Consider the following 22,167-nt stretch of genomic DNA (forward strand, 5'->3'; position numbering starts at 1 on the left):
TTGCTGAGACTTAATAACTATAAATAAAAACATTAGTATAAAAGATGTTAAATGGCAAGCTAGGTAGGGCAGGTTTATTTATTTTTTAAAACATTTTATTTATTTATTCATGAGAGACAGAGAGGCAAAAATAGAGGAGAGGGAGAAGCAGGCTTCCTGCAGGGAACCCGATGCGGGACTCAAGCCCAGGACTCCAGAATCACAACCTGAGCCGAAGGCAGACGCTCAACTACTGAGCCACCCAGGTGCCCCATAGGGCAGGTTTAAAATAATTATGATAATCTGTATAATATATGGGAATTCAACCTTATTTGATTGTTATACATACAACAATAAATATTAACTTAAAACTTGAAGGAGGTTATTCTGTAGAAAGGTCACTTTTTTTTAAAAAATTTGAACAGCTTTTAAATAGCTGATTTAACATCTTTCATCAAAATGTTTTTTCCTAATCTCTTATTTTCATGTAATTTGGTCTTGCCAGTCACAGTTTTATAAGTCACATTACTTTTCTAGAACATAACTCCCAAATGTTGGCAAGAAATTACTATATTATGAAATCTTGTCACTGTACCAAACTACTATAAACATCCCTCCAACTGAACTATAATGGTGCCTGTACCTTCACAGAGTACAGGTTTTTTGTTTAGTCTTGCTTCCTACTCTACTCTGCTCAGTGGAAATGTCTTATATTTTATTATCATCATTAAATTGAAGCATAACTGAGATGGCTGTTGGCATCTTAGACCACAGATTTGTTGCTGGAGTCTCTTTTTCACCTTAGCAGTAAGGAATTGTGTTTGGCTGCTAGAAAGAGAGATAAAGAACCATTGCTTAAACAAGATAGTAGTTCATGTCTTTGTCTTGTGGGGTAAAAATCAGAAATTGGAAGTCTAGGATTGTTAGAGCAACTGGATAGAGTTGTCAAGGATGCAGGCTCCTCCTTTCTTTTCCTTATGCCATTTTTAGCACTTTAGGCTTCCATTCTCAAGATCACAGAATGGTTACTAGCTACCCAGCCATCACATCCAAGTTCTAGGCAAAGGGAAGGAAGAAGAAAGGCAAAGAACAAAAGGGGCACGCTTCTCATCTTTTAAGAAACCTTTCTAGAATTACCCACACAGTGTTTACCAGAACTTAATGATTTGGGCATATTTGGCTATAAGTGAGGTTCAGAAATAGTTGAGCATATAGGGTAGATCTGTAGGGGGAGGGGTAGGCATCCGTATTTGGGGGGAACTAGTAGTCTTTGCCATACGTCTCTTCTCTGCTGAGTCAGCTGCTGATTGCCCAGTTGTTGCTGCTAAGTTGTTCATTCAATAAACTTGAATTAATTGCTCTGTGCTAAGCTGGGTGGAGCTGGAAATGCAAACACAACTGAGGAATATTCCCTGCCCTGGAGAAGCTATGGTTTAATAATAGGACTAATCAACCTGTACACAGGTGTCTAGGAATTGAAAGTATTAAGTACTGTATTCTAGGGATCCCTGGGTGGCGCAGCGGTTTAGCGCCTGCCTTTGGCCCAGGGCGGGATCCTGGAGACCCGGGATCGAATCCCACGTCAGGCTCCCGGTGCATGGAGCCTGCTTCTCCCTCTGCCTATGTCTCTGCCTCTCTCTCTCTCTCTCTCTCTCTCTCTGTGTGTGTGTGACTATCATAAAAAAAAAAAAAGTACTGTATTCTATTAGGACTAGTTACCACTGTGTTTCTGCCTACTGCATCAATTTACAAGAGGCTTAAGATGGATAGGGAGAGGCAATTGCTTTGAAAGAGCAATATCCGTGGAAAGAAATCAGTTGTGCTCTGCTTCCTAAGGAGAAGGAATGAAGGCTGTTTTCCTTCCCTGAAGGCTAGAGAAAGAGGTGTCCTAAAAGAATCACTCTTGATGTTTTGTGTGCTTTTAAGAAGAGAGACTATTGTTGTAAACAGTGTTTTTTTTTTTTTTTCCAGCATGGGCAGAAGCTGTTTAACCAGAGATATTGTGACATGAAGTAATGAGTATAAATGATATTTTGATGTCTAGACACTGTGAATTTTTTGTTTCACTGTTTTGCTTACATTTGTAATCAAATTAAATGATAAATTTTAGTTAGAGATTAATAAAAAGAATGATATGGGACACCTATGTGGCTCAGTTGGTTAAGCGTCATGACTCTGTTTTGGCTCAGGTCATGATCTTCTGGTGGTGAGATCAAGCCCTATGTTGGCATTCATGCTCAGATTGGAGTCTGCTTGAAGATTCTTTCTCTCTGCCCCTCCCCTCACTCGCACATACTCTCCCTCTAAAACAAATAAATATATCTTAAAAAATAAATAGGAATGATATAATTTTCTTCCCATCAATTGCACAGGTTCCAGGGGGTCTGTGGACTCTAGGTTGAGAATTTGTGAATGAAGGAGGAAGAAAGGGTTTCAAATGGATACCAGATTGTATGTTAAGAAAGGCTTTAAAGAGGAAGTGACTTTTGATCTGAGTCTTAAGAGTAGATGGTTAGGCTAGAGGGTAGTTGACAGGCATTCTCGAGAGGAGAGAATAGCTTAAGAAAATGCATGGAGGTATGAAATAGCCTGACATGTCATGGAATTGTAGGTAAACATTGATGAGAGACTTCTGTGTTCAGCCAAGGTATAATTTCTGTTCCTACCGATTGAGCCATTTTGTTCATGAGCATAGTGAGCAAGTGCTAGTGATAGCCTCTTTGTAGCCAGTTCTTAAATATGTACCTCTGATCATTCTTTTCAGGCATGATGAACAATCAGATACAACCACCTGTAAATCTGCCTACTGAGAGGATTTCCCTTTTCTCCTGTGTTGCAGGGCCACCTCTATGTAGGGGTAATGCTGGTATTTCATATTGGAGCCATGTGAATTTTTCTTTCTTTGATCATGAGGAACTCTGCAAATTCTTAGATTAAAGGAATGTTGACATTTAGTAGAAGTGTGTACCATGGGTGTTTGAGCCATTTGTTTTTAAGGTTTATTTGTGCTTTCAGGGCTGCACTAACCTTATGTATAACCTTTTATAGTCAGGATCAGCTACTTATGTAGTGCTAATAATACCTGATCTTCAAATAATGGCTTAAAATTTAAAAAAAAATTTGTTTTTTCTCCTGTAAAATGTTACAAGTTTGGGTAACTGCAGATGCGTAGTTATTGCATCTTTATGTTTTTTTCTGCTTCTGTTATCATAGTGGCAAGAGAAAATCAGGAGATTGCATACTGGCAGTTAAATGCTTCCACAGGAATCATTTCTGCTCATTGGTCAAACAAGTCAATGAGGTCACATCTGACTTTAAAGAAGGTAGAGAGCTATCATCTCATGTGCCCAAAGGATAGGAAAAGCTAATATTTGGTACAGTATCACTTCCATTTAATGATGGAACACTGCTAGCACATTCAGCTTTATGGCTTGGTAGGTTAGAACACCCAGTTGTTAAGAGTTGATCAGGTCACATAGTCATTTTGGTGCCCTGTGGTTCTCTATCAGAACCCAAAAGCCAAGCAAGGAACTCTTTCTCAACAGTAGTATAATCATCTACAGAAGACGGCATAGCTTTATTCTAAGCAGTGATTCTCAGGGCTCCTGAGTGGGTTAGTTGTTTAAGTGACTGCCTCTTGATTTTGGCTCTGGTCATAATCTCAGGGTCATGGGATTGAGCCCCATGTTAGGCTCTGCACTCAGCACAGAGTCTGCTCGGGATTCTTTTGCTACCTCTCCATGCTCCAATAGGGCATGTGACTTTTTTTCTTTAAAAGTCTATTTTCACCATGAAATTATGTTTAAAAATATGGAACGCTTCACGAATTTGCGTGTCATCCTTGCACAGGGGCCATGCTAATCTCTGTATCGTTCCACTTTTAGTGTATGTGTTGCCAAAGCAAGCCCGGCATGTGACTCTTGATCTCAGGGTTGTGAGTTTGAGCCTCATGTTGAATGTAGAGATTACTTCAAAATAAAATCTCCTACCTCAAATAAAATCTTAAAAAAATAAATATGTTTAGAATAGTGTGCCACATCTAATAAATGCCACATAAGTATCAGCTAATAATACCAGTAATAATACAAAATCTTTATGGAGAAAATATAAGTGGGTATGTTTTTAACCTTAGCATCGGGAAGGAGTTCATTAAAAAACAAAAAGCATAATACTATAAAGAAAGAAAGAGATTGACAGATGTGACTAGCTGTTTTCTTAATTTGTAAATCTAAATTTTAAAGATAAGCTCCTTTGTAATACATTAGATTGTATTTAAAATTAGAAATAGTACATCTGTTTTCTAGTACTATTTAAAAAGGAATAATGGGGCAGCCCCGGTGGCCCAACAGTTTAGCGCTGCCTTCAATCCAGGGCATGATCCTGGGGACCTTGGATCGAATCCCATGTTGGGCTCCCTGCATGGAGCCTGCTTCTCCCTCTGCCTGTGTCTCTGCTTCTCTCTCTCTGTGCCTCTCATGAATAAATAAATAAAATCTTAAAAAAAAAAATAAAAAGGAATAATGGTTACAATAAGAAGAAGGGAAGAAATATTTAGGCACTTAGATGCTCACCCCTACTCCATCCCTTTTTATTCAATTTCCTGCTTACTCTTTTTCCTAATTGTAGTTCTAGATTATAGTTTAAAATGATTTATTGAAGAGGCACCTGAGTGGCTCAGTCTGTTAAGCATCTAACTCTTGATTTCAGCTCGGGTCATGATCTCAGGGTTGTGAGATTGAGTTCTGTGTTAGGCTCCCATGCTGGACGTACAGCCTGCTTAAGATTTTCTTTCCCTCTCCTCCTGCCTCTCTCTTAAAATGATTAACTCAAATATTTTTTGCCTTCAGGAAGAGCTTCTTCTGAACTTTGTCAGTTAACTAGGTAAAGAAGAGAATTATTTAGAGCTAAGAATGCTACCAAACCCAGATGCTACTGCTTTCCTGGACTCTTTAAATACCAGCTACTTAAAACATTTATTTGGTATTTGAAAAATTTATTCTAAAACTCAGTGTAATTTCCTGGAATAAATTGTATTTAAAGTATGCCCATCTTTAGCATCCAGAATATAGTCTCTAAGTATTATTTCCTGCTGAAAGGGACAAGGGTTTTTTGGAGAAATGTTTGATCCTAAGTCTAGGGCAAAAACTGTGCAGGATGAGCCTGGAACTTCTTGGCTTATCAGGAAGTTAGATGTCTATCATCATTTACTAGGTTTATGTCAAAAGGGCTTTGGAGCTGTGTTGGGGCTCCCATGACCTCTCCCAAGTTTCATGATTTGTTAGAATCACTAATAAGTCATTATATTCAGTTATACTTTATTACAGTGAAATGATAAATATCATCAAAAGGAAAAGCATATAAGGTGAAATCTGGAGGAAACCAGGTGCAAGCTTGCAAGAGTCCTCTCCCTGTGGAGTTGAATAGGATGTGCTTAATTCCTCCAGTGATGAGTTGTGACATGTGTAAGATGTCTGCTAGGGAAGATCTCTTGAGCCTAGACGTTCAGGGTTTTTATTGAGGGGTCAGTCATACAGACCATAGTTACTGAAGTTTCAGATCTCCTAAAGGAAAGCTGATTTTACCATAGTCACATTGTTTATACAGACTACCTAAACAGACTAGTACAGTTTGATTCAAGTCCCCAAGAATGCAAAACGCTTTTATCAGAATGTTTCAAGAGCTCATTTTCCAGGAGCCAGCTATTAGGAGTTGAATGTATTGCCCAAAAAAATTAATGTTAAAGTCCTGACCCCCATTCCCTCAGAATTTGACCCTGTTTGGAAATAGGATCATTGCAAATGTAATTAGATAAGATTAAATCATAGTGGAGGAGGCTGGACCTTTAATCGAATATGACTGGTGTCCTTACAAAAAGAGGAGACACAGGCACAGTAAGAAGAAAGCCATGCGACAACTGAGGTAGCAGTTGGAGTAATGAGTCTACAAGCCAAGGAATACCAAGAATTGCTGGCAACTCCAAAACTTGAAAAGGCAAGGAAGGATTCTCTGCAAGTTTCAGAGGAAGTATGGTCCTGCTGATATCTTGATTTTAGGTTTCTTCTAGCCCATCAGAACTGTGAGATAATAAATTTCTGCTGTTGTACAATGTGCAGTTTATGTGTTATGGTACTGTGTGTTATGGCAGCCCTAGGAAAGTAATACACTAGCCGATGGCACAATAACAGACCCTTCTTGGGAATGTGCAAAGTTTGAACAACCCAGACTTGCTGGGTTAACTGTTGCCTTCATTGGAGCCAAGCATGGAAAACCTTCCACGGGCAAAGATGGGACAATTTGAGAATTAGTAAGAATAGTAATTATAGTGGGTTGAAATATATCCAGTATATTTAGCCCATGAGTTTATAATGATACTTAAAGCAAAACTAATTCACTACTAGTAGAGGATGCTAGCTAGCCAAATCATTTTGGAAACTGGTGAATAAAAGGAAAAAAGTTAAGCATTTATTCCATTTTTCCTATAAAAATGCTATTACAAAGTAATCAAATACTAGAGAAAGAGAAGTTTCTCTTTATAGAAGTATTCCATAAATGAATAATTAAACTAATTAAATGAAGAAAGAATAATAGGATTAGTTAATTAATTATAACTACCTGGTAATCCCTAAAAATCCTTAAGCATTGATCACCAGCAGCTGCATGACAACCAGACGTTATGAACCTTCAGACAGAAGCACGCAATATGAACAGTCTTCCCCCTAGAAAAATAAACCTGATCTGGTCAAACTGCTGTATCCAACCACAATTTTATAAGAACTACAGAAGGTAGGGACACTTGAGTGGCTCAGTCAGTTAAGTGTGTCTGCCTTTAGCTCAGGTCATGATCCCCCAGGGTCCTGAGATTGAGCCCTATATCAGGCTCCTTGCTCAGCCAGGAGTCTGCTTCTTTCTCTCCCTCTGCTGCTTCCCCTGCTTGTGTTCTCTCTCTCTCTCTCTCTCTCTCAAATAAATAACAAAATCTTAAAAAAAAAAAAAAAAAAGGATGACAGAAGGCAGCAGAATATATTAAATCATCATAAGGGTGCTGTCAGCAAAATCCAGATTTGTGGAAAATGGTAAATAACTTTCTTCAACAAATAATTTACAAGATACACATACACACACCTATAGATTAAAAGAAATTTAAGAGACATCATTCAGTCTTTTTTGTATACTGATTATATTAAGGAATTATTTTAAAATTTCTTAGATGTAATATTATGGTTACGTCTTTTTGAAAGGTCTCATATTTATATTATATAATATATTTATGTTACATGTAGAGAAAAATCCTATGTGATGAAATTATATCAGACTATTTCTGAAGGATTTAGTATTTTATTCATTCTCCTTTGGAATAAATGACTTGCTGTTTTCTGGAAGTGGAAACGTAACAAGACTGGGAAAGAGATTGCAGGTAAACAGAAAAATTAGTTACCTGTATATTATCTTGATTATGTTTTGCCCAAATAACCCCCCACATATAAAGCCATTAATTTAAGTTTTCATATTCTTTCTCTACTATATTCTTTGCACTTTTGCCTCTCATTTCTGAGACCAGATTTCATATCATTAACATATCTCCTTCCATGAAATCTGAAGTTGTTTCCTGGAGCTGTCTAGTAAGATCTAATTTGTTTAAAAAAAAAAAAAAAAAAAGGGATCCCTGGGTGGCGCCGCCATTTGGCGCCTGCCTTTGGCCCAGGGCGCGGTCCTGGAGACCCGGGATCGAGTCCCACATCGGGCTCCCGGTGCAGGGAGCCTGCTTCTCCCTCTGCCTGTGTCTCTGTCTCTCTCTCTCTCTCTCTATCATGAATAAATAAACAAAATCCTTTAAAAAAAAAAAAAAAAAAAGACAACCTCCCTGCCCCCAAAAAACCAAAAACCTTCAACCATACATTCAAATTATTTTTTTTTTAAGATTTTATTTATTTATTCATGAGAGGCACAGAAAGAAGAGAGAGGGAGGCAGAGACACAGGCAGAGGCAGAAGCAGGCTCCATGCAGGGAGCCCATGTGGGACTCGATCTCAGGTCTCCAGGATCATGCCCTGGGCCCAAGGCAGGTACTAAACCGCTGAGCCACCCAGGGATCCCCCCATACATTCAAATTAGCACATATTCAAAATCATTTTCAGTAGTTTGTTGTGTGTCAAGATGTGGATCTTACTGAGTTCATCCACGCAGGAGTTTGTTGAGATTCTTAGATGTGTAGGTTCACACATGTGAAGGTTCATTTTTAGATGTGTTGATCTTTTTCATCAAATTTGGGAAATTTTAGGCCATTAATTCTTCGACTACTATTTCTGTCCCTTTCTTTCTCCTCTGTTTGGGAGCCCCATTGTGCTTTTGTGTAAGTGCGATGCTATCCCACGAATCTGTAGGCCTCTATTCATTTTACTCCATTCTTTTTTTGTGTGTGTGTTCCTCAGATTAGATAATCCCAATTGATTTATCTTCAAATTCACTGATTCTTTTATCTGCCAGCTCAAATCTAATGTGCCCCTCTAGAGATTCATTTGTTTCAGCTATTGTACTTTTCAACTTCAGATTTGTTTTTTTATTAAAAATGATCTCTATGTTCTCTAATTGGAGAGAGATCATTCTTTTACTTTCATTTAGTTCCTTAGATATGGTTCTTTTATCTTTGAATGTATTTGAACGAGGTGACTTAAAATCTTTGCTGAGTAAGTCTAATATTTGGGATTTTTCAGGGATGGTTCTGTTTACTCTTTTTTTCCCATATGGCTTTTTCATTTTTCATGTAATTTTGTTGATATTTCAGAAATTCTTCCTGATTGCTAGAGGTCTCTGTCCTATATCTTACTTGTTGAAAGGAAATACATCTCTTCTGCAGGTGATGCTTTTTTACTCTTTCTTTGGCTCCTGTGTATTCAAAGGAGCCTCTAGCTTCTTTCTGTGGTCAGCCTCTCTCACAGTGTTCTCTCTCTCTTTCACATAACCCATCTCTGATCCATGGTTAGCATTTTTGCAGTCTTCATGGACACACTCTGGGAGTGCTCATTCCAGCATATCAGTAAGCCCTTTTCACTCTGACATCCTGGAGTCATTGGCGAGCCCATTTCTTGCCCTTTAGATTTCTTAAATGTGAGTTGCACCAGTCTAATGTATCCTTCCAGCTGCTGATGACATATATCAAGATCTCTGAGTAATAGCTCTGAAGTTCCTTCTTTTTTGAACATGGTTCAAGAGGTAGTACTGTCGCCTGTATTTACTCCTTGGGGAAGGATATGACACATGACATTTCAGTGACCCTTTCTAAAAAGTACTCTCCAGTACAGTTCTTTAGTAACTAACTTCTAAATACTTTTGTATTTTGGCTGAAGGATTAAGATGTGTGGAAATGGGTTGAAACTATCTCCCTTGCAAATACTGCATTGACTCTCTCACATCTCATTGTCTTTTGATTTTAGTAATGTATCTAGGTGGTGGTTTGTTTCAATGGGAGGGTATTCATCCTGCTTAAATTCTCTGAGCTTCTTGGATCTGTGGTTTGATGTCTTTCAAAAATTCCCAGCCATTTTCTTTAGTGTTTTTTATTCTATTTTCTCTCTTTCTGAGACTTCAAATAAAACTGTTTTAAACAATTTGATACTGCCCCACAGCTCTTGGATTATCTGTAAATATTTCTGTACTCTTTATTTCTCTTTGTGTTTCAAGCTTAATCATTTCTTTTGACTTTTTTTTTAAGTTTATTGATTCCTTCCTAAACTGTTGAAATCTGATAGGCTTGGAAAAGGAATTATTTGGCTCATTGTTATTGTTGTTGTTTTTCCCCTCTAGCATTTCCATTTGATTTTTTTCTTGTAGTTTCCATTACTGTATTGTAATTACTTATCTACTCATGCTTGTTGTCCAACTTTTTAATAGACTCTTTATTTTTTTTAAGATTTTATTTATTTATTTATGAGAGACACAGGCAGAGAAAGAAGCAGGCCCATGCAGGAGGCCTGATGTGGGACTCAATCCCGGGTCTCCAGGATTAGGCCCTGGGCAGGAGGCAGCACTAAACCTCTGAGCCACCTGGGCTGCCCTAGAGTCTTTAATATAATATAGTTATGCTGAAGTGTGCCTTTCTGGTAATTCTGAAATGTGGGTTATTTCTTAGTCTGGTCCTGTTGATTGCTTTATATCTTGGCTGAAGGTGGTTGTTTTGTGTCTTGAAATTTTTTCTTGAATGCCAGATATTTTGTGTAGAACGGTAGAGACGATTAAGTTGTATTTATGCCAAAAAATGAGCACATTTCTGTCTGGCCGTTAGTGTGTGGGGGGTGGAAGGGAGGGATGGTTTAGACAGCCTACTCGGGAGTTGAGCTGGGTTTGGGTGTGTTGCTACTATCATTACCTTCGCTGTACTTCACACTTCAAAGTTTTCTAATGGTAGGTTGGTTTGCTTTGTGTTAGGGTGAGGATTTAGTTCTCAGAGAGATTTCCTCAGTGTTCATGCTTTCCCTCAGCTTTCAACCATCCCTGTCTACCTACCTACACAGGAGTCTGGTCTTACATTTGACAGGGGCAGGGAGGTTTTTTATATTGCAAATTACATTTTTAAAATAGAGAAATATTCACATTATTTACTTCTTCTCGAGGAAGGTTTGATAAAATGTTTCTTTCAAGAAATTTGTCCATGTTGGGGCTCCTGGGTGGCTCAGATAATTAAGAGTCTGCCTTTGGCTCAGGTTATAATCTCCATGTTTTGGGATTGAGCCCCACCTAGAGCTCCCAGCTCAGCACAAAATCTGCTTCTCACTCTCCCTGTGCATCTTCCTCTACCTGTCTCTGTTTCTTTCTCTCTCTCAAATGAATTAAAAAAAAAAAATTGTCCATGTCAACTAAATTGTTAAGTGTATTGGCATAAAGTGTTTTATAAGATTCCTTTATTTCTCTTAATATCTGTAGAAAATAAGAAATTAATAAAAATCACGTGTTTATCTTTGTAATTACTGTTTATGATTCTCTTCAATCCTTTGTATAAATCCATATTTCTATTTGGTTTCCTTCTCTCCAAAGGGCTTTCTTTAAAGGGCCTTTTTTTTTCTTTCAAAGGGCATTTTTTATAGCACTTTTATGTGTCTAAAGGTCTGTCTTTTGCCTTTGTTTTTGAGAAATATTTTTGCTTTATAGAATTCTTGGTTGATAGGTATTTTTTTCTTTTAGTACTTTATTTTAAGATTTTATCTATTTATTCATGAGAGACAGAGAGGCAGAGACACAGGCAGACAGAGAAGCAAGCTCCATGCAGGGAGTCCCATGTGGGACTGGATCCCCAGGACTCCAGAATCACACCCTGGGCTGAAGGCAGTTGCTCAACTGCTGTACCACCCAGGCGTCCCAGTTTTGAGCAGTTTAATTTTAACATGCTTTGTTGCAGTTTTCTTCATATGTCTTGTGCTTGGGTTTCATTGAACTTCTTGGAACTGTAGGGTAATAGTTTTCATCTAATTTAGGAATTTTTTTCACCATGTTCTTCAAAACATTTTTTTTAGTCCTCTCTTCTATCTTTTCTCCTTTGAGGAATCCAGTTACACATATTGTAGGCTGCTTGAAAATGTCCCATAACTTACTGGTGCTTTGTTTTAATTCTCTTTTCCCTGTGTTTCATTTTGACTGGTTTCTGTTGCTGTGTCTTCAAGTTCACTAATATTTTTTTTTTTTTGCAGTGTCTAATGTGCCATTTTCCCCATTCAGTGTAATTTTTATCTCATGTTACAACTTTTGTTTCTAAAATTTTGGTTTAAGCCTTTTTAAAAACATCTTCTATAATCTTGCTTAATGGTTTGAATATTATTTATAATTACTGTTTTAGAGTCTTTGCTTGTTGTAACATCACATAATTTGGGCTCAGTTTTGATTGATTTTTCTCTTCATTTTAGATCTTGTTTCCTTTTTCTTTGTGTTTTTTTTTTTTTAATTTTTATTTATTTATGATAGTCACAGAGAGAGAGAGAGAGAGAGAGAGGCGCAGAGACATAGGCAGAGGGAGAAGCAGGCTCCATGCACCGGGAACCCGACGTGGGATTCGATCCCGGGTCTCCAGGATCCCGCCCTGGGCCAAAGGCAGGCGCCAAACCGCTGCGCCACCCAGGGATCCCCTTTCTTTGTGTTTTATTGGATGATTGATACTATGAGTTTTACTTTGGGGTGTTCTGGATATTTTTGTATTGCTATAAGTATTTTTGAGCACTCTGGGATGTCAAATTATTGGAAAACAGTTTGATTCTTCCATTTTGATTATAAAATTTATTAAGTACTGGAACTGTGTTCAGTAAAGAGCTACTTGTTCCCCATTATTTAGAAAGGAACCTCTTAAGATGTATTTTACCTGATTTTTAATCTGGTTTGTGAGAATAGTGCCATTTCCAGCCCTGCATGAATTTTAGGCACTGCTGCTTCTAATTCTTTAGGCATTTCTTTCCTGGCTTCTTCCCTTTCCCTGGCTGTCACACACATATGCTGAGCACTTTTCTGACTACAAGAGGAGAACCTTCTACAGATCTCCAGAGTTCTTTGTGCTGCTCTTTCCTTTCTTACTCTGTCCTGCAAACTCACTAATATCTTGGTCTGTCTGGATTCTTATCCTCTGCCTCTTTAACTCACGGTTCTACCTGCTTTTCCCTTCCTTGCTGCAGCCTGGAAACTCTCTCAAGGAAGGAAATTGGGCAATTTCATTGTTCTTCATTATCTGTGCCCAGTGTCTTGAAAACCTATGTTTTCTAATCCTTTCATCCCTTTTTTGATTACTTCAGGCAAGAGAGTAAATTTAGTTTCTATTACTCTTTCTTTTTTTCCTTCGGGAACTTTGACAATGCATATTTTGGTCCACTTGTTAGCAGATGGGTCTCTTAAGCTCTGTTCACTTTTTTCAGTCTTTTTGTGTTTTTCATCCGTGATAATTTTTATTTTATTTTACTTTATTTTATTTTTAATGAGGCTCCATGCCCCACACAGCGCTTGAACTCATGACCCTGGGATCAAGACCAGAGCTAAGAGCAAGAGTCCGACCAGCAGAGCCACCTGGGCTTCCCATATTTTAAAAATATTTATTTATTTATTTATTTATTTATTTATTTATTTATTTATTTATATTTATATTTATATTTATATTTTATTTAACATACAGTGCAATATTGGTTTCAGGAGTAGAATTCAGTGATTTTTCACTTATATACAACACCCAGTGCTTGTTACAAGTGCCCTCTTTAATACCCATCAACCATCTAGCTGATCCTCCACCCACCTCCTTCCAAACCATCAGTTTGTTCTCTGTCGTTAAGAATCTCTTATGGTTTGTTTCCCTCTCTCTTCTCCCTTTTTTCTTTTCCCCTTCCCATATGTTCATCTGTTTTCTTACTTAAATTCCACTTCTGAGTGAGATCATATGGTATTTGTCTTTCTCTGGCTTATTTCACTTAGCATAATACACTCTGGCTCCATCATACATGATAATTTTCATTGTTCTTAAAGTTTGCTTCATTTCTTCCTCTCACTCAAGTCTGCTTTTGAGTCCCAGTAGTTAATTTTTCATTTCCGTTATTGTATTTTTCAGCCTCAGAATTTCTTTTCAGTTTTGTTTTAGTTTTTCTCTTTATATTTCCATTTTGTTCATACCTCATTTTCTTGACTTTCTCCACATACTCCTTTATTTCCTTAAATATCTTTAAGACAGTTGTTTTAAAGTTTATGTCTAATATATCTGGCACCAGATCTTTTTCAGGGATGGTTTCTGTTGATTTCTTTTTCCTTTGAATGGATTGCATTTTCCTTTTTCTTCATATACTTTTTGATTTTTGCTGTTGAATGCTGGACATTTGAATATAACAATATGGAACTCTGGAAATCAGATTTTTGCCCTTCCCTAGGTTTGCTGTTATTTGTTTTTGTTTTCACTTTGACTCTTGTTATAAGCTGTCTCTGTATCAAGGGTCGGCCTAGGATGTAAACTGCATCTTTTTCTGTGCATATGGTGGGCATGCATGGTCACTTTCTATTTTTCCCTGCATATGCAGTTGTTTTTGTTCTTTTGTTCTAGCCTTCAGTGTCTGGCTTCCAAAAGGAGAAAAAGAAAAATGGAGGGGGAAGATGGGCACAGTCCTGTCAAATCCCCTGGAAATCACTTCAGTGGGAGGGGTGAGGCTTGCAACAGTGAGGGGAGATGGAACAGCAGTGGTTGGCATCTCTTTTTCTGTACCTCCATGATCAGAAGCAGCAGTTAGCGATCAGAGCACACATCTCTGATATTGGACAGAGTCCTATTTGCCCTCTCTGGCTCCTGCAACCTGGTATAGGAACATGTGCTCTGCTGCTTGCCCTGTGGTTTGGCGTAGGGAATGGGCAGCTGTTGCTGTGCTGAGCCGATCAAAATTAGTCACAATTAAAATTAAAATCCAGAAGTCTTTCCATGGAAGTTGCAAGCATTCAATAGACTTCAGAATTCCAAAAACAGATTCTGCAAGTATAAGTGTTGTCTAGATGTTGATAGATTCCTGGTGCTCTCTGTTCTGCTATCTTCCCCCAAATCTCCACCTACATTTTTAAAGGATGTTTTGCTGGATATTTAGAGAATAGTTACTATATTCTAGATTGGCAGTTACATTCTTTTGTCCTTTTAACTGTCATTCTGTTATGTCCTGGCTTCTTTTGTTTCTGTTGAGAAATTTGCTGTCAGTCATACTGTTTCTTTGAAGGTCCCCTGATTTTTTTCTATGAATTTTCTCTTCCTTTACTCCTTCCTTTGATAACTTGATTATAATATCTCAGGTATGGTTTTCTTTGAGTATATTCTGCTTGGAGTTGGCAGATTATCTTGAATCTCTGAATTGATTTCTTTCATCAGTTTTGTTAAAACTCTGTTATTCTCTCATTGAATATTGCTTATATCTCTTTCTCTTGTCTGGGACCTTGGTTACATGTATATTAGACATTTTGAGCATGTCTTCCATTTCTCTTAAACTTCTCCAACTCTTTCCGCTTTTTCCCTACCTTCTACTCTTCCTTCTGTCTTCTTTCCTACTTTCTATCTCTAGCTATAATTTGGTATTTCTTATTGACTTAGTCTTCTAATCCTATAGTCTGCTGTGTCCAATTTGCCATAACCAAAATACTGAAATCTTAATTTCATATATTGTATTTTTCAGTTCTAGAATGTACATTTAATTATTTTTATAGATCCTAATTCATTGGTGAAATTTTCCATTTTACCAATTTTGTCCATTTTTTCCTATGGTTTCTTTAGTATGTTACTCAGAATTATTTAAAATTATTGTCCTTGTGTGTGAACTCTCTTACTGGATCATTTGTGGATCTGACTCTTTCTAGTTTTCTCTTCATTATTGGTCATATATTTGTCACTCAGCATATTTAGGAATTTTTTATTGTGTGCCAGACCTTATGTATGAAAAAAACCATAGTCTCCGGACAGTGGTACCTTCCTGACAAGGTTCCCATATTCTTTCTGTTGCTCAGATGACTTCTTTCTTCCAGTTTATCAGGAGTTCATGTGTTAAAGTTTAATAGAACTGTTCGTATCCTTTGCCCTGTTGGGATTTTTTTCTTTTCTTTCTTTCTTAAATTGAGAACCTAGTGAGTATCTGTTTTGTTAACCATGAAAGATTGTTGGAGACTCATCTCTACAGAGATTCCCAGTAGAGCTATCGAGTCTGCTTACTTACAGTGCTTCGAAATCTGACAAGGTACAAAGAGAGAATTTCTTTGGGGCACCTGGCTGGCTCAGTTGGTAGAGCATGCGACTCTTGATCTTCAGAGTTGTGAGCTTGAGCCCCATGTTGGGTGTAGAGATTACTTAAAAATAAAATTAAAAAGAGAGTGAGTTCATTGATGTCAGATGTCCCTTTCCAAAGTATGAGCAGCTCCTTATGTATCTTTCAAGAGGTATTCTATTAGTCCTCTTCAAGTTTTTTCACCCACTGCAGAACTTATGAAATGAAAATCTCATGTGATAGTAGCTTAGAGCAAAAAAGTCAGTTGCTGTGGTTGTATTAGGAGGCCCTAAGACATCTTCAGTTTGAAGAACATCAGAGACCTTGCAATAATGATATAACTTAACTCCAAGAGAATTTTGTTGTATTATTTGTATTTTAAAATCACATTTTGTTAATGAAAATATTTTAAGATGTTAATTTTGGGGGGTTTTAGATTTTAAAGTTGTGATACAGTTTTGAATCAAAGTGGTAGAGCATAATGTGGTCAACAACTACTTGAATATAGTTTTCAGTTTATGAGGACAGTATACTTTTAACAAATTGAAAAGAATTCTCTCTGATCAAAAAAGCTTTTAATACGTTTTGTACCAAAAATTCAAGGAATAGCATTTTCTGTGTTCTTTTTAAAAGTGATAAAATTTTCAGTTCTGTGGACCTAATCCAAAAGGATTTTATAGCCATTGATACTTCTTATTTAAGCTTGATGTTATACTGCATATTGAAATTTTAATGATTGTTTGCATGTGTGTGTATGAGAATGACATCACTGTAACATGTTCGAAAAGTTGGATTCATAGAATTTTTGACTGATAAGGACTTAATTTTATAGATTATTCAGGTGAAGCTCCAGAATATTTAAGTTACCTACTCAAGGTCTTACAGATAATTAGTGGGAAATTTGAAACCAGAACTGAGGCTTCCTTTCTCCAAATCTAATGTTTTTAAAATCAGGTTTGATAATGGTAGACAAATATATGCTGGTTATTATAGAAATTTTTTTAATACCTAATTATTTTTTAAAAATAGATAAATTGTGGTATAAATGTTTTATTGAAGTTCTTTTTATTACATTCTTAAGATTATTATATCAGCATTTCACAGTTTTTAATTTTTATTTTTTATAGAGCTGGAAAATATTTAAGTCTCAACAAATGAATTCCACACTTGAACTTTGCCGCATTCCTGTGCCACCTCCTCCTTTAGAAAACTGATCTTAGAACAGAGGTAAGATGATGGAATTTAACTTTTTAAATTTAAGAATGAATTTTCCATACAATTAGACATGTTAGAATTTTTGGTTATCTTTGGTGGGTAGCTTCTATTTATTTAGCAGTTTTACCTAAGAGACTTAAAATAATCATATCTTAATGATTGCATTTGAGTTTTACTTTTGTTTTTTTTTGTTGTCGTTATTTTAAAGGTTTTATTTATTTACTCATAAAACACAGAGAGAGAGGCAGAGACATAGGCAGAGGGAGAAGCAGGCTCCCTGTGGGGAGCCCAGCGCGGGACTTGATCTCAGGACCCTGGTATTATGACCTGAGCCAAAGGCAGATGCTCAACCACTGAGCCACCCAGGTGCCCATGAGTTTTACTCTTGAAAGTATTTTCTTCTTAATAGTTGTGCCTTTAACCTTGTTGCCTAGTCTTTACAGTTACTGAATAATTGAATGTACTCAGCATAATCATATTATGTAGCTAGACTGAGATTAGTGCTGTCCAATAGAATTTCTGTGATGATGTCCATGATCTGTATCTGTGTTCTCCAGTATGGGAGACAATAGTCGCATGTAGCTACTAAGCCCTTGAAATGTAGCTAGTGCAAGTAAGGAATTAAATCTTTAAATTTTATTTTATTTTAATTAAATTTAAATACCCATATGTAGCTAGTGATACCATACTGAATGGTGCAGCCTTAGGTTTTTTTCCTTAGAGAAATTAGTATTTACAATAACCACACATCTTGAATGCTTAAATTTCTGAATTATATCTTGAAATATTTTCATAGTTGTTGGCCTTGTTTGAAAATTTGCAGTAGCAAAACCAGTTTTTACTCTTTCATATGTTTTCCTGATAAATGTATAGCTTTGTTTATCCAATAATTTTGGTCTACTGGAAACCCTTGAGAGCAGTTTTCATTGTTTTTCTCATTGATGTGTTAATTTATTTAATTAAAAAAAACCCTTGAGAAAAATTAAATGAGATGAAAATAGGCAAACCATAAGAGACACTGAACTCTAGGAAACATACTGAGGGTTGCTAGAGGAGAAATGAGTAGGAGGATGGGGTAACTGGGTGATGAGTGGTAAGAAGGGCACTGGGTGTTATGCGCAACTGATGAATCACTAAATTCTACCCCAGTAACTAATAATACAGTATATGTTAACTAAATTGAATTTAAATAAAGAATTTAAAAAAACCTCTGGCATAGGTTCTTACATTATTCCCCTTTGATAAATGAGGAATTGAATTAGGCCATAAATCAGTAAAAGTTAATAATAATATAATAACTAATAAATTAACTTTCCCACATATATAGCTTGTAGGTCATGGAATTAGAATTCAAACTCAGGCAGCCTAGAGCCCATACTCTTAATATTAGGCTCTACTGCCTCTTATAATCTTATTCTCTATAAATTGGTAATTTCCAAAAAAAAAAAAAAAAATACATGTTAATGTCAGCTAAGACACAATTTCTATCTATGTAGGCATTGGAAAGCTTATTGTACTCAGATGGATACGGTGAGTTTATTTACTGGCAAGTAGTTATTGACTTCAAGATCATGTTCCAGCAGTTTATTATTTTGTTCATTATTTTGTATTCAGGGCTTGCTAATAAAAGTTGCTATTACCATGGTCACCAAAAAGATAATTATTTTTGTGATTTTTTTTTTTTTACTTTGTTAAATACTGAGAGGCAGTGTGGCCTGAGTTGAACTATATGTTGGGATAGCAGCTTGATTTTTGCTTTTAAGATTTTAATTTTTTTAATTTTTTAAATTAAAATTTTTAATTTTAATCTTTAATTTTTAATCTTTTAAGATTTTTAATTTTTTTAAAAAGTAATCTAGGCCTAGCATGGGGCTCAAACTTGTGACCCTGAGATCAAGAGTCACATGTTCTACTGACCAAACCAGGTACCACTTGATTTTTGCCTTTTTTTTTTTTTTTAATATTTTATTCATTTACTCATGAGAGACACACACAGAGAGAGGGGGCAGAGACACAGGCAGAGGGAGAAGCAGACTCCATGCAGGGAGCCTGATGTGGGACTAGATCCCGGGACTCCAGGATCACACCCTGAGCCAAAGGCAGACGCTCACCACTGAGCTACCCAGGCATCCCTGATTTTTGCTTTTTAATATAGTTTTTATATCCCAGGTAATGGGATGGGCATAATATATAGTAGGAAAAAATCTTAGGAATTATATATTGTATAGTTAAATAAAAAGAAAACTTATAATACATTTATCACTATGCTCACAGCTGTCTCTAGATACTAAGATACTGAGAATAGCAGAAATCTATATTTATAAAATTTTTTGTAATCTGTAGTAATCTGTTTTCAAATAAAGGTGCTAAAATATATTTTTAGAATTTTAGATGTAGTAAGTAATTTATCCTTGTAGAAAACTGAAACCCAGAGAGTTTAAGTGAATTGCCCAAGGTCACCTAAGCAGTGTGGTTTATCGATTCAACAAATACACATAAATACCTGTCATAAATCCAGATACCATTGTATGCTTGGTAGCTTTGAGTGCATAGTGAACACTCAAATGTGAGCAAACCAGAAGTGGACTGTTTTCATGTAACTCACGTCTGGTGGGGAAGATAGACAATAAGTAATAAGGTCTAAGAATTTGCAAGGTACAAAATGCAAAGCACTAGGAAGGAAATGAACCATGTTTGTGGGAATGTAAAATACTAAAGCGAGAAAGGGATGCTATTTAAAGTGGTCAAGACAGGCCTGCTGAGAATAAGAGGACTGAAAAAAGCCAGCTCTTTAAATATCACACAATCTAAATATCTATACAGAATCCCTGGGGTGAAGGGGTGCATGAAGCTATGGGAAAACAGAAAGGAGATTATGGCCAGGACATAGAAAGCTGTGAGGGGAGTAGTATGAGCTATAAGAAAGGAGCCAAGGTACATTTTTCAACTGTTGTTTTTAGAATAGTCATTAAATTAAAATCTGAGTTCTGCTATTTAAACTATGTTACCTTGTTTGGGTCATTTGACCTCTTTACACTTTAATTTTCTTATCTGTTATTGGAGAATAATAGAGGCTATATTATAGTATATAGTATCAGGAAAATTAAGTATATAATTCTTGTAGCAAACATTTTATAGTAGTTTCTTTGTTATAAGATCTAAGTATGGGACACCTGAGTGATTCAGTTGGATAAGCGTCTGCCTTCAGCTCCGGTCATAATCCTAGTCAGGCTCCCCGCCCCACAGGGAGTCTGCTTTCCCTCTGCTCCTCCCCTCCACTCATTCTCTCTCTCTCTCTCAAATAAATAAATAAAATCTTAAAAGAAAAAAAATAGGGCACCTGAGTGGTTCATTCAGTTGGGCATCTGCCTTTGGCTTGGGTCATGATCCCCACTGAGCACTGCATCAGTCTCCATGCCCAGTGGGGAGAGCCTGCTTCTCCCTCTCCCTCTTCCCCTGGCTAGTGCTCTCTCACACATTCCCATCAAATAAATAAAAATAAAATCTTTAAATATATATATATATATGTGTGTGTGTGTGTGTGTGTGTATGTATGTATGTAAGTCTTCTTATCTTACAAGATGCCCATCATTTACCTTTGGTAGTTTAAATGCATAATACTATCCTCATGTTCAGTGTTTTTTTTCTTGCAGAGATAAAAAAGAAATAGAGTGTAGAAGAAGATGCTGGGATCTGAACGTGGTGTTGTGGAAGAATGGTTATCAGAATTCAAGGTAAATTGGGTTGGGATAAGAATGTGTCCTAGGGCTCTATATGTCAGTAATTGAAACAGGAATATATGTTCTATGGAGAAACTGAAATAAGTGAAAATGACAAAATATGAAATAATGTATTTTTATATTTGTGACTCTTTAAAAAGGCATTAGGTAATAATGACTAGAAAGTAATATGTAAAAATGAAAATATTTGTTAAGATTGATGAGGGGGTATGTGAGTTTTTAAATACATTCCATAAAAGAGGAGAAGCTTCCAAGCTTTAATAAGGCACAGACATAGGATTTGTGCCTTATATTTTTATTTCCTGTAATTAAAAATCACCCATTGATTTGATTTAAAACTACATAATTTCTGAGTACCATAGAAATAAATGTTCTATAAACATTAAATGCAAGAATTAAACTATATCCTATACTTATTTTTTTAGAGTAGATTAGTTTAAGGTGACCCATTTCAGCAAATCTTGGTATAATGTATGATTTCTAATCATTTTTCATGGCTGAGTAGTTTGAAGAACTGTATACTATAACATTCTGGCTTTTGTTTTATTAACTCTCATGGTTATTTCTTGTATTATTTTTATTTTTCTTAGTTGACTCTATCACAAATCTTTTCAAGAAGGACTCAGGTAAAATAAATTTCCTGACTTCCAAATATTAAGTTTGCTTTGATTTCCTTTGATGTTTTTTTAGGCATTACCTGACACTCAGATCACCAATTATGCAGCAACTTTACACCGGAAAAAAACCCTGGTACCAGCTCTCTATAAAGTTATTCAGGATTCGAATAATGAGGTAGGAAGGTTCATAAGAAAAATAATTTCAACGTAGTGAGATGAAATAATGTGTACTAAAACACGTATGTAAGTTTTGTAGTTTTCCCTCCTCTTTTTTTTTTTTTAATTCTTCTCATGGGACTGGAAAACTTTCTTTCTGCCATGTTTCATTCCGGTAGTTGCTTTGGCTTTCCCTTTGCCCTCCCTCTTACTATTTTAAATATTTTGATCAGATTTGTTTCTGTTGAGGACTATATGTTTTGATTCTTGATTTGAGAGACCATCATCTCAATAGATTACTTACTTAATTTGAGACTTTTCTTTGTTTCCTGTTTGGAATGTTTCCTTTTTTGGAATCCAGATTTTAGCCAAACACTGATTCAGATTTTTTTAAGTATTGTTTACAGTTATCCTATTGACAATATAGAACTATGTATATTACTGTAATCTGTGAACTCAAATGGGTGACTTGAAATGATGCTGCTAGTAAATTTAGCTTGAAATGATTGGAGGAGAAAGCGCTATTTAGCATGAATAGTCAAGATCAGTAAACTTAAAAGTTTCCTGTTACTCAACTTTGTGATAGAAGGGGGGAAACTGCAGCTGTTGAATCTATATGTTAACTTATGCAAAATACACACATTATCTTTCCATTAACACAATAGTATGACATACAGTTTTATCACCACTGGATTCATGTATGCTTTAAAATGAAAATGGAAGGAAC

At 36.3% G+C, this 22,167-nt stretch overlaps 1 protein-coding gene and 1 non-coding gene across 12 annotated transcripts in view; one reads left to right on the top strand and one right to left on the bottom strand.

The window, feature by feature from the left end:
* HYCC2 (hyccin PI4KA lipid kinase complex subunit 2) overlaps nt 1–22,167 on the top strand; it is a 77,950-nt gene that overhangs the window by 8,042 nt on the left and 47,741 nt on the right. For 8 of the 11 annotated variants that reach the window (XM_077884842.1, XM_077884840.1, XM_077884837.1 and 5 more), the window contains 3 exons: nt 16,840–16,939; nt 20,581–20,661; nt 21,358–21,459. In XM_077884842.1, coding sequence (XP_077740968.1) covers nt 20,611–20,661; nt 21,358–21,459 — 153 coding nt within the window. In that variant the 5' untranslated portion in view covers nt 16,840–16,939; nt 20,581–20,610. Of the gene's footprint in view, nt 1–16,839; nt 16,940–20,563; nt 20,662–21,357; nt 21,460–22,167 lie in introns of those variants that run through there. The other 3 variants (XM_077884845.1, XM_077884844.1, XM_077884847.1) reach the window with 2 other exon arrangements.
* On the bottom strand, nt 3,784–3,885 carry LOC144306292 (U6 spliceosomal RNA). The gene has a single exon (XR_013373364.1). It is a non-coding gene; the product is annotated as a U6 spliceosomal RNA (small nuclear RNA).

Source organism: Canis aureus, chromosome 36 (assembly GCF_053574225.1).
Source record: "Canis aureus isolate CA01 chromosome 36, VMU_Caureus_v.1.0, whole genome shotgun sequence".
Classification (NCBI taxonomy): domain Eukaryota; kingdom Metazoa; phylum Chordata; class Mammalia; order Carnivora; family Canidae; genus Canis; species Canis aureus.